This window comes from Heteronotia binoei, chromosome 20 (genome assembly GCF_032191835.1).
Source record: "Heteronotia binoei isolate CCM8104 ecotype False Entrance Well chromosome 20, APGP_CSIRO_Hbin_v1, whole genome shotgun sequence".
In the NCBI taxonomy this organism is placed as follows: domain Eukaryota; kingdom Metazoa; phylum Chordata; class Lepidosauria; order Squamata; family Gekkonidae; genus Heteronotia; species Heteronotia binoei.
In genome coordinates, this window is record NC_083242.1 from 35314574 (window position 1) to 35327264 (window position 12691).

Genomic DNA, 12691 nt, shown 5'->3' on the forward strand with positions numbered 1-12691 from the left:
GGGGACGGCAAAAGATGAGATGGCTGGACAGCGTTACTGATGTAACTAACATGAATTTGAGCAGACTTCTGAGGATGGTGAAGACACGAGGGTCTGGCGTGACGTGGTCCATGGGGTCGCAAAGAGTTGGACTCAACTGTGTGACTGAACAACAACAACAACAACAACAGAATAGAAGTGGAATTCCTGGAGAATTACGGTTTCTCAGGATTGTAAAATAACCTCAATATCTTTTCTTTGGTATGTTAAAAATCTCCGCCAACTCTCATTTACACCAGTCGCTTGGCAAACCACTCAGAGCAAGCGGCTGGAGTTTCCTGAAAAGATCCAGGTGACAGGAGCAGAAACCAGATATAAAACAGGAAGCTGGCCTGCAGAGACAACTGGTATCTGGCAAATGTATACAAGAGGAGAGAAGCCAGGCAAATCTGCACTTTTAACCAAGAGCTCCTCCTGCCTTCAGCTCAGAATGTGCCACCACGTGCATTTTTAACATAAAAGTATAAAGTTAGGTTGATCACATTTTTGGTCTCCCTTAAGCAAACTGTTACAGTGGTGTTTGGAAGTTTAAAGGAAACGTTTTGCAAGCTGGTTTTAGCTCCATACGGTCTCTGTCTTTTGTTTAGGTTCAGCTAACTCCGTTTCCAGCACTTTTAAAACTTCTGGGCGTGGAGCAGGTGATGCCGGGGTGGAGGGAAGTATTTGTGAATTTTCTGCATTGTGCAGGGGGTTGGACTAGATGACCCTGGGGGTCCCTTCCGACTGATTCCTTGGGGAAAGATTTGGGGATGCATCAATAACAAACAAGTATTCCCCTCAGTGGTGGCAGCATCTGCAGTGGGGCTTAGCCCTGTGTGTGCATGAGAAACAGATGGCTTCAAGCCCCCCTCACAAAAGCGCTTTAGCTGAAAGCCACATGTAGACATCCTAGCTGTCTTTTCCTCATCCAGCCTGATGCCCAGGCTGTGGGATCCCTGAATTAAAACTGCCACAAAAACTCTGAAATAGCTTTTTTTTTGCAAAATCCCTTTTCCTTTCCTTGCAGAAGATGATGATATTGGATTTATATCCTGCCCTACACTCTGAATCTCAGCGTGGTCACAATCGCCTTTACCTCCCCCTCCCCCCAACAGACACCCTGCGAGGTGGATGAGGCTGAGAGAGCTCTCCCAGAAGCTGCCCTTTCAAGGACAACCTCTGCGAGTTATGGCTGACCCAAGGCCATTCCAGCAGGTGCAAGTGGAGGAGTGGGGAATCAAACCCGGTTCTCCCAGATAAGAGTCCGCACGCTTAACCACTATACCAAACTAGCTCTCAGGAACAGTCTCACCCTCTTACACATCCTCCAGTATTATCAAGGCTTTTGCTACAATCAATGGGAAAAGATCTTTATTTTTCTTTTTTTTTAAAGTATCGAGTTGAACAGCAGGGAAGTGCACTTTTTTTGGCCTACTCCACATTCTGTAGGAATTTACAAAGCGTCTGTGAAGAGACAGGAATGGTTTAACAAAGACAAGTTTAATAAAAATGGACTACATGGCTTTTGATGAGACTTGGGAGGTCATGTAACGTCTTGTAAACAACATGCAAAAAGCTCTTGTGTCCTGATATTGGTGTCCTCGACCTTACGCCCAGGTGGCTGCTCGCTAAACGTCCATCCCTATGTGTGGAAAGGTTAACAGGTAGATACGCCCATGTACGTCATGGGTGGGAAACATTCAAAGACGCAACTAGAGACCTTCGTCTTGAGGGCCTGTGATAATTGTGGCATTTCAGAGGCCTACAGGAATGCTACTTTCAGGAAGAGAAACAACACATGAAGGAGCCGGTACAATTCTGTAGCTGGTGGCAATTCTGTAGTTCTTTCCTGCATTGCTTTAACACGAGTACAAATACTGCGAGAAGTCCTGCTCAGGATAACTTGGAACACAGAGCGGCCCCAGGTGTGAGAGCGACAGTTCCTCTCTCTCCTTCCCATAAAGGTATTATGTCAATAACAATGCCGTCTCTCTGTAGGAATGCCATGTGGAATGTCATTTTAACTTGCGCTCTCTTGCCTGTTTAGAACAACAAAACTCCCCGCACCATGAGAGCTGTGTGAATCCTTGCTCCCCGATACTTCAGTTTTCTAAAAGCAGGGAGATTGTCGCACGCAAGGGCGTTAACAAGCCGAAAATACCTACGTGGTCGGTGCTGACGTGTCGTCCTGTACCTGAGGTTCTGAATCTCCTAGTGCCATGCAGACAAATCCTTAAGACCTGAACGGGTGTGAGGCAGCCCAGTTCAAACACCCTCCTGGTTGTGGGGCAGAGGCTGAGCTGGGAGACCTCTGTCTTAATATCTGTGGAGGCCATCCCCCATGGAGGCGAGCGAGGGGTTGGACATTCCGGCTGGGCTCACGTCATAGCCCAGCTTCTTCATATCCTTGGTCACCACGTTGAAAGAGAGAGTCGCAAAGCCCTGGGAACGTACCCGAGTCACTGGAGAGGAGACGGCCAGCGGTTAGTGGGGGCTTAAAAAAACAAACACCCTGCTTCTCTTAAGGTTGCTAATAATGCTCTGTGTTATCCCTTACCCTAGGCAGGGATCTCTGACCTTTTTGAGCCTGAGGGCACCTTTGAATTACGACCAGGGCATTTTTTTTCTAGCAAAAACTCCTTTGCCTGTGAGGCCACACCCCTCTTATGTAGCCGATCCTCCAAGAGCTTACAGGGCTCTTCGTGCAGGGCCTGCTGTAAGCTCTTGGAGGATTGGCTACATCAGAGGGGTGTGGCCTAATATGCAAAGGAGCTCCTGCTACAAAAAAAGCCCTGGTCCCAACACAGCATGGTGGGCCGGCCAGCCACAAAACGGCTGCTGCAGCTTGTCCTGAGTCACATACTGAAGACAGAGGTGTTGCGGCTGCAGTTGCTGCCGAAGCAACCTTTGAAAAAAAATCTGCACAGGCGATCAAATCTCCAGGGGCCAAACAGCAGCCTTCCTGGGCCAACTTGATCCTGCCCTCTTTCTGAAAGCACTTGGGGGGCACTCATGGGCTCCGAGTTGGGGCACCCTGCCCTATGTATTCATAATTGATGTTTTCTTCATCTTTATTTAAGGATGTGCGCCATGCTGCCTTCCTGAGGTTAGGAAAGGAAAGGTCCCCTGTGCAAGCACCAGCCGTTTCCGACTCTGGGGTGACGTTGCTTTCACAACGTTTTCACGGCAGACTTTTGACGGGGTGGTTTGCCCTTGCCTTCCCCAGTCATCTACGCTTTCCCCCCAGCAAGCTGGGGACTCATTTTGACTTACCTCGGAAGGATGGAAGGCTGAGTCAACCTCAAGCCGGCTACCTGAAAACCCAGCTTCCGCCGAGGATCGAACTCAGGTCGTGAGCAGAGCTTAGGACTGCAGTACTGCAGGTTTAACACACTGTGCCACGGGGTCCCTTAAAGGAAAGGTCCCCTGTGCAAGCACCAGTTGTTTTCGACTCTGGGGTGACGTTGCTTTCACGTTTTCACGGCAGACTTTTTACGGGGTGGTTTGCCATTGCCTTCCCCAGTCATCTATACTTGCCCCCCAGCAAGCTGGGGACTCATTTTACCGACCTCGCAAGGATGGAAGGCTGAGTCAACCTCGAGCCGGCTACCCGAAAACCCAGCTTCCGCCGGGGATCGAACTCAGGCCGTGAGCAGAGCTTAGGACTGCAGTCCTGCAGCTTTAACACTGCGCCACGGGGATCTTACCCTCCTGAGGTTAAGGCACCCAATAATGCAGGCATAAGACTCCCATGCAGTGAAAACACCACTGGATTTAGCACTTTTTAAAACCAAAGTAGTCCTGTTTTTCATGCACCCTTTAATTTCACCGGTGAACGCCTTCCTTTCGGTCAGGCAAAACCCACTCCCTTGGCGCACACTGTAAGGGTAGGCGGGGACCAGTGCTCCCTCTAACCTGAGTTAGTGTGAGCCAGCTCAGTTTTTTGGACTCCGGCTCATGCATTTTTGTCTCCGCTCAGGGAAAACGGCCCCAGAGCAAACTAATCGATGCAGCGGCTCACACCTTTCATGCCAGCAGCTCACAAAGTAGAATTTTTGCTCCGAAGTTTAGAGGGAACATAGCCAGGGACGGTGCCCTTTTGAACCTGCTCGGAAGATTGGGCAACCCCCAATTTGTCCTCTCTCCTCGACTCCCACCCCCTCCAGAGGGGCTCCTACAAGGCCAGATCCCGAGAGGCCTCTTTACCTGCAACTACAGCTCAGTCTCATAAAATCTCAGCGGCTAAGCAGGGTTGGCCGTGGCTGGCCCTTGGATGGGAGACCAGGAAGTCCAGGGCTGCTACGCAGAGGCAGGCAATGGCAAATCTTGTCTGAACAAGGTTGCTATAAGGCAGCTATGGCTTGGCGGCAGCAAAAAGAAGAAAGCGTCCGTTTCCAAGCACTCACCTTCCCGGCCCTCTCCCTGCGCCACCACTTTGGGGTCCGTGAACTCCGGCTGTCGTCCCATGAGCCAGCTGGAGGGAAAGCCAAGGCAGGCCGGCAAGTCAGTCCTTCAGCAGCCAGACAGCTCCGCCCAGCCCACTTTGCGTGGCCTCAAATCCCCCAAGATCCCACTTTGCTGAGCCTCCTATGCGGAGGGGCAGTAAGTCCGAATTGCTCCTCAACTGGGGCTAGCAGCATGCCAAAATGCAAAATGAATTCCGTCGCAACACGCTGGCTCAAGAGAGATGGCTTATTCAAGCAAAGCTCCCTGTTAAAATAGTTCTGGGGGGGGCAGCTGTCTTGGTCTACGGAGGAAGAGCTCGGTTTGTGTCTGGAAGCACCTTAGGAACCAAGAATATTTTCAGGGTACGACCAGGGCCGGATTAACAATTAGGCCAGGGGCCCCCAGGCAGGTCCCAGTCCGTGGCCTGTTAGCAACCGGGTCGTGAGTTGTATAATTATTTCATTATATATTACAATGTAATAATAATAAGACATTGGATTTATATCCCTCCCTCCACTCCGAAGAGTCTCAGAGCGGCTCACAATCTCCTTTACCTTCCTCCCCCACAACAGACACCCTGTGAGGTGGGTGGGGCTGGAGAGGGTCTCACAGCAGCTGCCCTTTCAAGGACAGAGTCTCAGAGCGGCCTACAATCTCCTTTCCCTTCCTCCCCCACAACAGACACCCTGTGAGGTGGGTGGGGCTGGAGAGGGTCTCACAGCAGCTGCCCTTTCAAGGACAACCTCTGCCAGAGCTATGGCTGACCCAAGGCCATGCTAGCAGGTGCAAGTGGAGGAGTGGGGAATCAAACCCGGTTCTCCCAGATAAGAGAGCTCTGGCTGACCCAAGGCCATTCCAGCAGGTGCAAGTGAGGAGTGGGGAATCAAACCCGGTTCTCCCAGATAAGAGAGCTCTGGCTGACCCAAGGCCATGCCAGCAGGTGCAAGTGAGGAGTGGGGAATCAAACCCGGTTCTCCCAGATAAGAGAGCTCTGGCTGACCCAAGGCCATTCCAGCAGGTGCAAGTGGAGGAGTGGGGAATCAAACCCGGTTTTCCCAGATAAGAGAGTTCGGGCTGACCCAAGGCCATTCCAGCAGGTGCAAGTGGAGGAGTGGGGAATCAAACCCGGTTCTCCAGATAAGAGAGCTCTGGCTGACCCAAGGCCATTCCAGCAGGTGCAAGTGGAGGAGTGGGGAATCAAACCCGGTTTTCCCAGATAAGAGAGTTCGGCTGACCCAAGGCCATTCCAGCAGGTGCAAGTGGAGGAGTGGGGAATCAAACCCGGTTTTCCCCAGATAAGAGAGTTCGGGCTGACCCAAGGCCATTCCAGCAGGTGCAAGTGGAGGAGTGGGGAAATCAACACCCGGTTCTTCCAGATAACAGTCTGCACACTTCACCACCACACCAAAATAAAATGAACAATTGTATCATCCCAAAACCATCGCCCCTCCCCCTCCCCCGGTCCATGGAAAAATTGTCTCCCGAAAATTGGTCCCTGGTGCCAAAAAGATTGGGGACCACTGAATTAGGCCAAGTAGGGGACCACTGAATTAGGCCAAGTAAACTCCAGGCCGGCTCCCCCCCTCTTCCCCGCTGCTTGCAGCCCTTCCAGTCTGCACGTGCAGCCAACAACTGAGCCGTTCTTTGCCCAACTTGCCTGGTGTGGCTGCTGCTGGCGTTGTCACCAAGTTTGCCTCTTCCGCCTCTCCCCCGCAGCTTTGTCAAAGGGGCTTTTAAGAAGGTGGGACGCAGGCGGCAGGGCGGGTGCTCTGACTCTAAGACAATTTGTGAGGTCCCCCGTCCCCACCCCCCGAGATTTTGACTGCCTAGGGGCCTTCACAGGGTTTAATCTGGCCCTGGGTATGACCTTTCCAGAGTCAATTGTCCTTTGGTCCGATACCTCCTTTCCCCAGCTCTCTCTGTCAGGAATCTCAGAAACAGCTTTGACTCTCCAACGCTCATCCCCCCCAAGTCTTGTTGGACTCTAGGGTGATACTGGACTTGAATCTTGGCTTCCTGCTAAAATTTAATCCGTATCGCTGACTTCTTCGAGTACCTTGTGAACTTCTGCAGCTTGGACGTCGATTCCGGGACGAACAACGGGATGGTCCTTTTGTGACTGAAACAGAATTTTACAAACCTCGATTAAATCCATGAGTGGGTTTGAACACTTGGAAAGCAGTGAAGCGTAAATGGAATTGCGGTGAACGAAAGGACCCACGCTTGCTCGCCGCATGGGATGTGAAAACGTTCTTTACGGGGAGCTGATAAAAACCCCCCGAGGATGATAATTTTGTCGTGGCCTGCCTGACTTACTTGGGGAACTGGTGGGCTGCATTTTTCAAAATAAAATATCTTCAAATGATGCCACGGTGCCAGAAACAAATGTGTGCGGAGCAAAGGCCAAAAGAGTGCTGATCTACAAGGCACTGGAATGCCTTCGGCCAGGACGTCATGAAAATTTATATTATTAAACAGACAAAAATTATCCTCATAAGCTTGGCCTTGCCAGCAGCCAGTACAGGGTCTGCCCGTCATCTCCCTTGCTTTTTTATCCCCTCCCCTCCTTAATCTCATGCTTTCTGCATCATCCATCTAGAACAAGAAGACGACTGCAGTTTTATACCCCGCCCCTGTCTCTGAATCAGAGAGGTTTACAATCTCCTTTATCTTCATCCCCCAACAGCAGACACCCTGTGAGGTGGGTGGAGCTGAGAGGGCTCTCCCAGAAGCTGCCCTTTCAAGGACAACTCCTGTGAAAGCTATGGCTGACCCAAGGCCATTTCAGCAGCTGCAGGTGGAGGAGTGGGGAATCAAACCCAGTTCTCCCAGATAAGAGTCTGCCCCCTTAACCACTGCACCAAACTGGCTCTCTAGCTCGTCTGGAACCAGGTTTTCTGAGAAGGAACAGCTGATGAAGATTACGGTCTGCTGAAAGACGGAGGCTCCGCGTAGGAAGGAAACACGGACTAACCTTCCTGGTGTAAAAGGAACGTGGACGGCTCCGTAGCCTCGAACCACATCGTTGCCGAAAATATCAGGGCCATATACGCTTAAGACTATCTGAGGCCCTGAGGAAGAAACAGAGTCTGTAAAACTTGAGCTTATAAATAATTAAATTTGTTACTGTGACAATATGGCCTCATTTTTGTTCTGAATGGAGAGCAGCAGTCTATCACTGTGAGACAGGATGTTGGACTAGATGGACCACTAATCTGATCCAGCGGGGCTCTTCTGATATCCTCAGTGACCTTTCTTTAGAGCAGGGGTGTCAAACATGCAGTTTGGGGGCCGAATCAGGCCCCCAACGACTGGCTGTCATCTGCTTCCTTCCTCCTCTCTCTTGCTTCCTTATGCATCACAGCTTGCTTTGCAAGGCTTGCTCAACTGCACAGGAGCTACAGAGCAAAACTTCTGTTTTCTCCATTGGCTGAGGCTCCTCCCTTAGGGAGGAAGGGGGGAGGAATAGCTTGCTTTGCCAGACTCTCTCAATTGCAAGCAGAGCTACTAAGTCAAGCCTCTCTTCCTTCTATTGGCTGAGGCTCCCCCTCCCAGTCCCCTAGGGCAGGGGTGGCCAACGGTAGTTCTCCAGATGTTTTTGCCTACAACTCCCATCAGCCCCAGCCATTGGCCATGCTGGCTGGGGCTGATGGGAGTTGTAGGCAAAAAACATCTGGAGAGCTACCGTTGGCCATCCCTGCCCTAGGGAATGAAGGAAAGAGCCAGAATTTCCTTTGCCCAGTTCCCTGAATCCCATGGGAGAAATACAAAGAAAGCATCTTTAAGACCAATGAGTGCCAATGTTTTAAGTTTTTAAAATATATATATTTGTGTTTGTGTCCTTTATAAAATTTATATCTCTGGTACCTAATCTTCAATAGGTACACGAGTGGCCTGGCCCGACAAGATCTCATTTATGTCAGATCCGGCCCTCATAACAAAGGAGTTCAACACCCCGGCTTCAGAGGAAGACCTGAAGCCTCACTATGGAATACTTGCTATGCGCAATCTCGCTTTGCAAATAGCTGGTGCCCAATCTCACCCTCCCCCATTCTTGTTGGCTTCCCGACCTCCTGAAACTTCACTTACAGCCAAAAGGGTTGGTGCTTTGAAGGTGATGTCGATGGGGAAGTTCCACACCAGGTCTTGCTGAGAGTCCCTGTTCTTGGACGCGATCTGGGAGATCCTTCTTCCAAACCCTAATAGCAAGGGGGAGAGGGTGGGAGTCAGTCAGGGAAGGGGCTGCGGCTCAGTGGTGAGCACTTGCTTGGCGTGTAGGAGGTCCCAGGTTCAATCCCCAGCATCTCCAGTGAAAGTAAGTAAGTAAGTAAATTTTTATTTATACCCCGCCTCCCCGCCGAGGCAGGCTCAGGGCGACAGGAGGTGATGGGAAAGGACTAGGCAGGAGGTGATGGGAAAAACCTTGGCCTGAGATCTTGGGAAGTAACTGCCGGCCTGAGTAGACAATACTGACCGTGATGGATCAAGGGTCTGATCGGTATGAGGCAGTTTCGTTTGAGTCAGACAGCGCTTACGATCACCCTTTCCACAAATCAGCAAGCTTTCTTGCAGCCCACAAGAGACTCACAAAAATAACCATATACTTCTGAACAGGGAGATCTGAGTATCTCCATAGAGACCAATAAGACTTTTGGGTATGAGCTTTACCTCTGTCAGATATCTTGTTGGTTTCTAAAGTGCTCCTGAAACCTCACATCCTGAAAATTTCTGCCCCTCTTCTGATTTTGAATTGCAGCCACTGCCCAGGTCCTTGTTAGGATACACACACCAATAATCACAGCTGTTGTAACCCATCATGGTATTTGGATGATAATATAATGGGGGACAGTGTCTTAGAGAAGGGATGTGGCTCAGTGGAAGAGCCTCTGCTTGGCAGCTGAAGGTCCCAGGTTCAGTCCCCAACATCTCTAGTTGAAGAGGACCAGGCATTGGGTCATGCCAAAGACCTCTGCCTGAGACCCCGGAGACCGGCTGCCAGGAGATCCTGGTCGTCTTCTGCAATCCTTTTGGCAATATATTTTGTAAAGAGAGCCGGAAGAAATATATACAAACTTAATATATTTGTATAACACAGTTCTTTAATAGTTTTGTTGTGGTTTACGTACTGTGTTCTGCTTGTATATTGACCTCCGGGTGGGGCCCTGAGATCTCCCGCTTTGACAACCGATCTCCAGCTGGCAGAGATCAGCTCCCCTGGAGAAAATGGCTGCTTGGAAGGGTGGGCTCTAGGGCATTGGACCCTGCTGAAGCCCCTCCCCCAAACCCCGCCCTCTCCTGGGTCCACCCCCAAAGTCTCCAGGTGTTTTCCAACAGACCCGAGAACCTTAAGCACCTGGTATTCAAACAGACACCCTAAGTAAAGCAGGCTCTGCAAAATTAAAAATAGAATGCAAAAAAACTGATAACCATCAAGCTGTTACAAGCAATATTACATATTTTCATTTCCCGCCTCTTGCCAAAACACCCACAGGAGGCTGGCAAAACAGCTTACTGTGGTGGGAGCCCAGTCATGGCCGTACACGAAGCAGTATTTGCAATACAGGTCATCGTAATCCGGGAACTGGGGAGGGAGGAAAAGACAGCAGCTGAAATTCTTTACATGTAGGTATTTATTTAAAGCAGTTATCAGTCGCCTTTCTATTATGCAGAACTCCAGGAGGCTTACGATGCAACTGAAACGACAGCAATAATGCACAAAAGACTACGATTTAATCTTTAACTGATATCTGCAGCAGCTCGAGCACATAGGATTGCTATATGCTGAGTAGGACTGAGCTCCTCTGCTTTTTTTCAGCTTCTAGAAATGCTGCAATTGTAGAAGACTGTTGGAAAAGCTTGTCAGAAAAGTGCTTCATAAGAACATAAGAGAAGCCATGTTAGATCAGGCCAAGTCCAACACTCTGTGTCACACAGTGGCAAAAAATTTTTTGTGCCTAATAGCCACTGATGGACCTCTGCTCCATATTTTTATCTAAACCCCTCTTGAAGGTGGCCATGCTTGTGGCCGCCACCACCTCCTGTGGCAGTGAATTCCACATGTTAATCACCCTTTGGGTGAAGAAGGACTTCCTTTTATCCGCTTTAATCTGACTGCTAAGCAATTTCATCGAATGCCCACGAGTTCTTGTATTGTGAGAAAGGGAGAAAAGGACTTCTTTCTCTACTTTCTCCATCCCATGCATTATCCCATGCTTCTGTTAAAGAGGGTGGGGGTTTTTTGGGGGGGGGGGGGAGGGAGGAGAAAGCAACCCTGTCTGTAAATGGAAGACTTTTTCGCTGATGCATCACAGTGCATCGGTTTAAAAGAGAAATGCATGCTACCCAAGATGCAGAAATTTAAGTAGAAAAGCCTTGCAAGGGGTTCTTTGTTTTAACTGCAAAAGCCAAGCTGGAGCGCACGCCTGCTAAAGACGCAGAAGCAGAGCTGGTGGGGAAACAAAATTGCTGGTGGGGAGTTGCAATTAAAAAGACACCCCCCGCCCCCCCCCCCCCCAAGACTTCCTTGCTTAAATGCTTGCATCTGGGGCAGCATGCAAGGAATAACAGGAGGGCGCTGCACATGCATTGATATTTGCAGACAGGGATGCTTCCCCCCCACCCCCTTCCAAAAAATAAAAGCACTCAGAAGGGCTTTCTTGACCGGCCTTCCAGCCCCGCAGCGTCTGTAGGAGCTGCAGCAAAAAAAAGAAAGCAGAGGAGCACGGTAAGTTGGCAACCCGCTTCCAGGAAACCGACGCGGGGAGGCGCCTGCCCGGCCACCTGCGCGCTCTCCACCTGCCCGCTGACCATGAGGAGGAAGACGGTGGGGTTGGCGGCGGCCGCCATGGGGCCGGGCGGCGGCGGCGGGTCTCGCGCGGGCCCGTTGCTAAGGGCCGCAAGCCGCGCCTCGCCTGGCAACGGGCCCGGCCGACGGCGAGCCGCCTGGGACAAACCTCTTCTGCCGCTGCAGCGGAGGGCGGGGCGGCGTCGCCGAGCCGTTCTAATGGAAGGGGAGAGAGTGCAGAACGGGGCGGAGAGCTGGGAGAGTGATAAACTCTGAACGCGTGATGCTGCAGCGCTGTTAATTAGGAGATTAATAGATATTTGTGATGCAACTATTATTATATTTGGAACAAGCATGGTTAGTGGTTAGAGCATCGGACAAAGGTCCTGGAAGGCCCAGGTTCGAATCCCTCCTCTGCCATGGGAGGTTGCTGGTGGTGACCGCTCGCAGATTCTCAGCCTAGCCAACCTCACGGGGTTGTTATGAGGATAAGATGGGGAAAAGAAGAAGAAGAATTGCAGATTTATACCCCGCCCTTCTCCTGAATCAGAGACTCAGAGTGGTTTACAATCTCCCATATCTTCTCCCCTCACAACAGACATCCCTGTGAGGTGGGTGGGGCTGAGAGGGCTCTCACAGCAGCTGCCTTTTCCAGGACAACCTCTGCCAGAGCTATGGCTGACCCAAGGCCATTCCAGCTGCTGCAAGTGGAGGAGTGGGGAATCAAACCCGGTTCTCCCAGATAAGAGAGCTCTGGCTGACCAAGGCCATTCCAGCAGCTGGCAAGTGGAGGAGTGGGGAATCAAACCCGGTTCACCCTGATAAGAGAGCTCTGGCTGACCCAAGGCCATTCCAGCAGCTGCAAGTGGAGGAGTGGGGAATCAAACCCGGTTCTCCCAGATAAGAGAGCTCTGGCTGACCCAAGGCCATTCCAGCAGCTGCAAGTGGAGGAGTGGGGAATCAAACCCGGTTCTTCCAGATAAGAGTCCAGCCACTTAACCACTACACCAAACTGGCTCTAGGATCTAGGAGGGGCAGGTTCCCCGTCCCTACTCTGCCCTGGGAGCTTGCTGGGTGGCTGGGGTTGTTGCAATGTTCCCTGCAAGCTGCAGAGTCTTGCGAGCAAAAATTATACGTTGCGAGCTATTTGTATTAAGTTGCGAGCTGCTGGCATTAAAGTTCTGAGCCGCTGCATAAATTAGTGTGCTCTGGGGTCCTCCTTCCTGAGCTAAGACAGAAATGTGTGAGCTGGAGGCTAAAAGCTGTGAGCTGACTCACGCTAACTCAGCTTAAAGGGAACGCTGGTTGCTAGCCTCCAGTGGGAATAAGCAATAAGACACAGCCTTAAGGTGACAGTGACAAAATAACATGTAATACAAAGGCAGTGTAAAATACAGTCCCATATGAACAAAAAGCCTTACTAATGCCTATAAAGTTATTCTA

The 12691-nt window shown here is 50.8% G+C and overlaps 1 protein-coding gene across 1 annotated transcript; it reads right to left on the reverse strand.

Moving 5' to 3' along the window:
* Nucleotides 1-1499: 1499 nt before the first annotated feature.
* Nucleotides 1500-11349, reverse strand: B9D1 (B9 domain containing 1). Its single transcript, XM_060260464.1, is given in 9 exon segments — nt 1500-2480; nt 4425-4492; nt 6521-6583; nt 7439-7535; nt 8554-8571; nt 8574-8648; nt 8651-8663; nt 9977-10045; nt 11245-11349. Coding segments are annotated over 9 exon segments (615 nt in total). The 5' UTR covers nt 11311-11349; the 3' UTR covers nt 1500-2334.
* Between the last annotated feature and the right edge of the window lie 1342 nt (nt 11350-12691).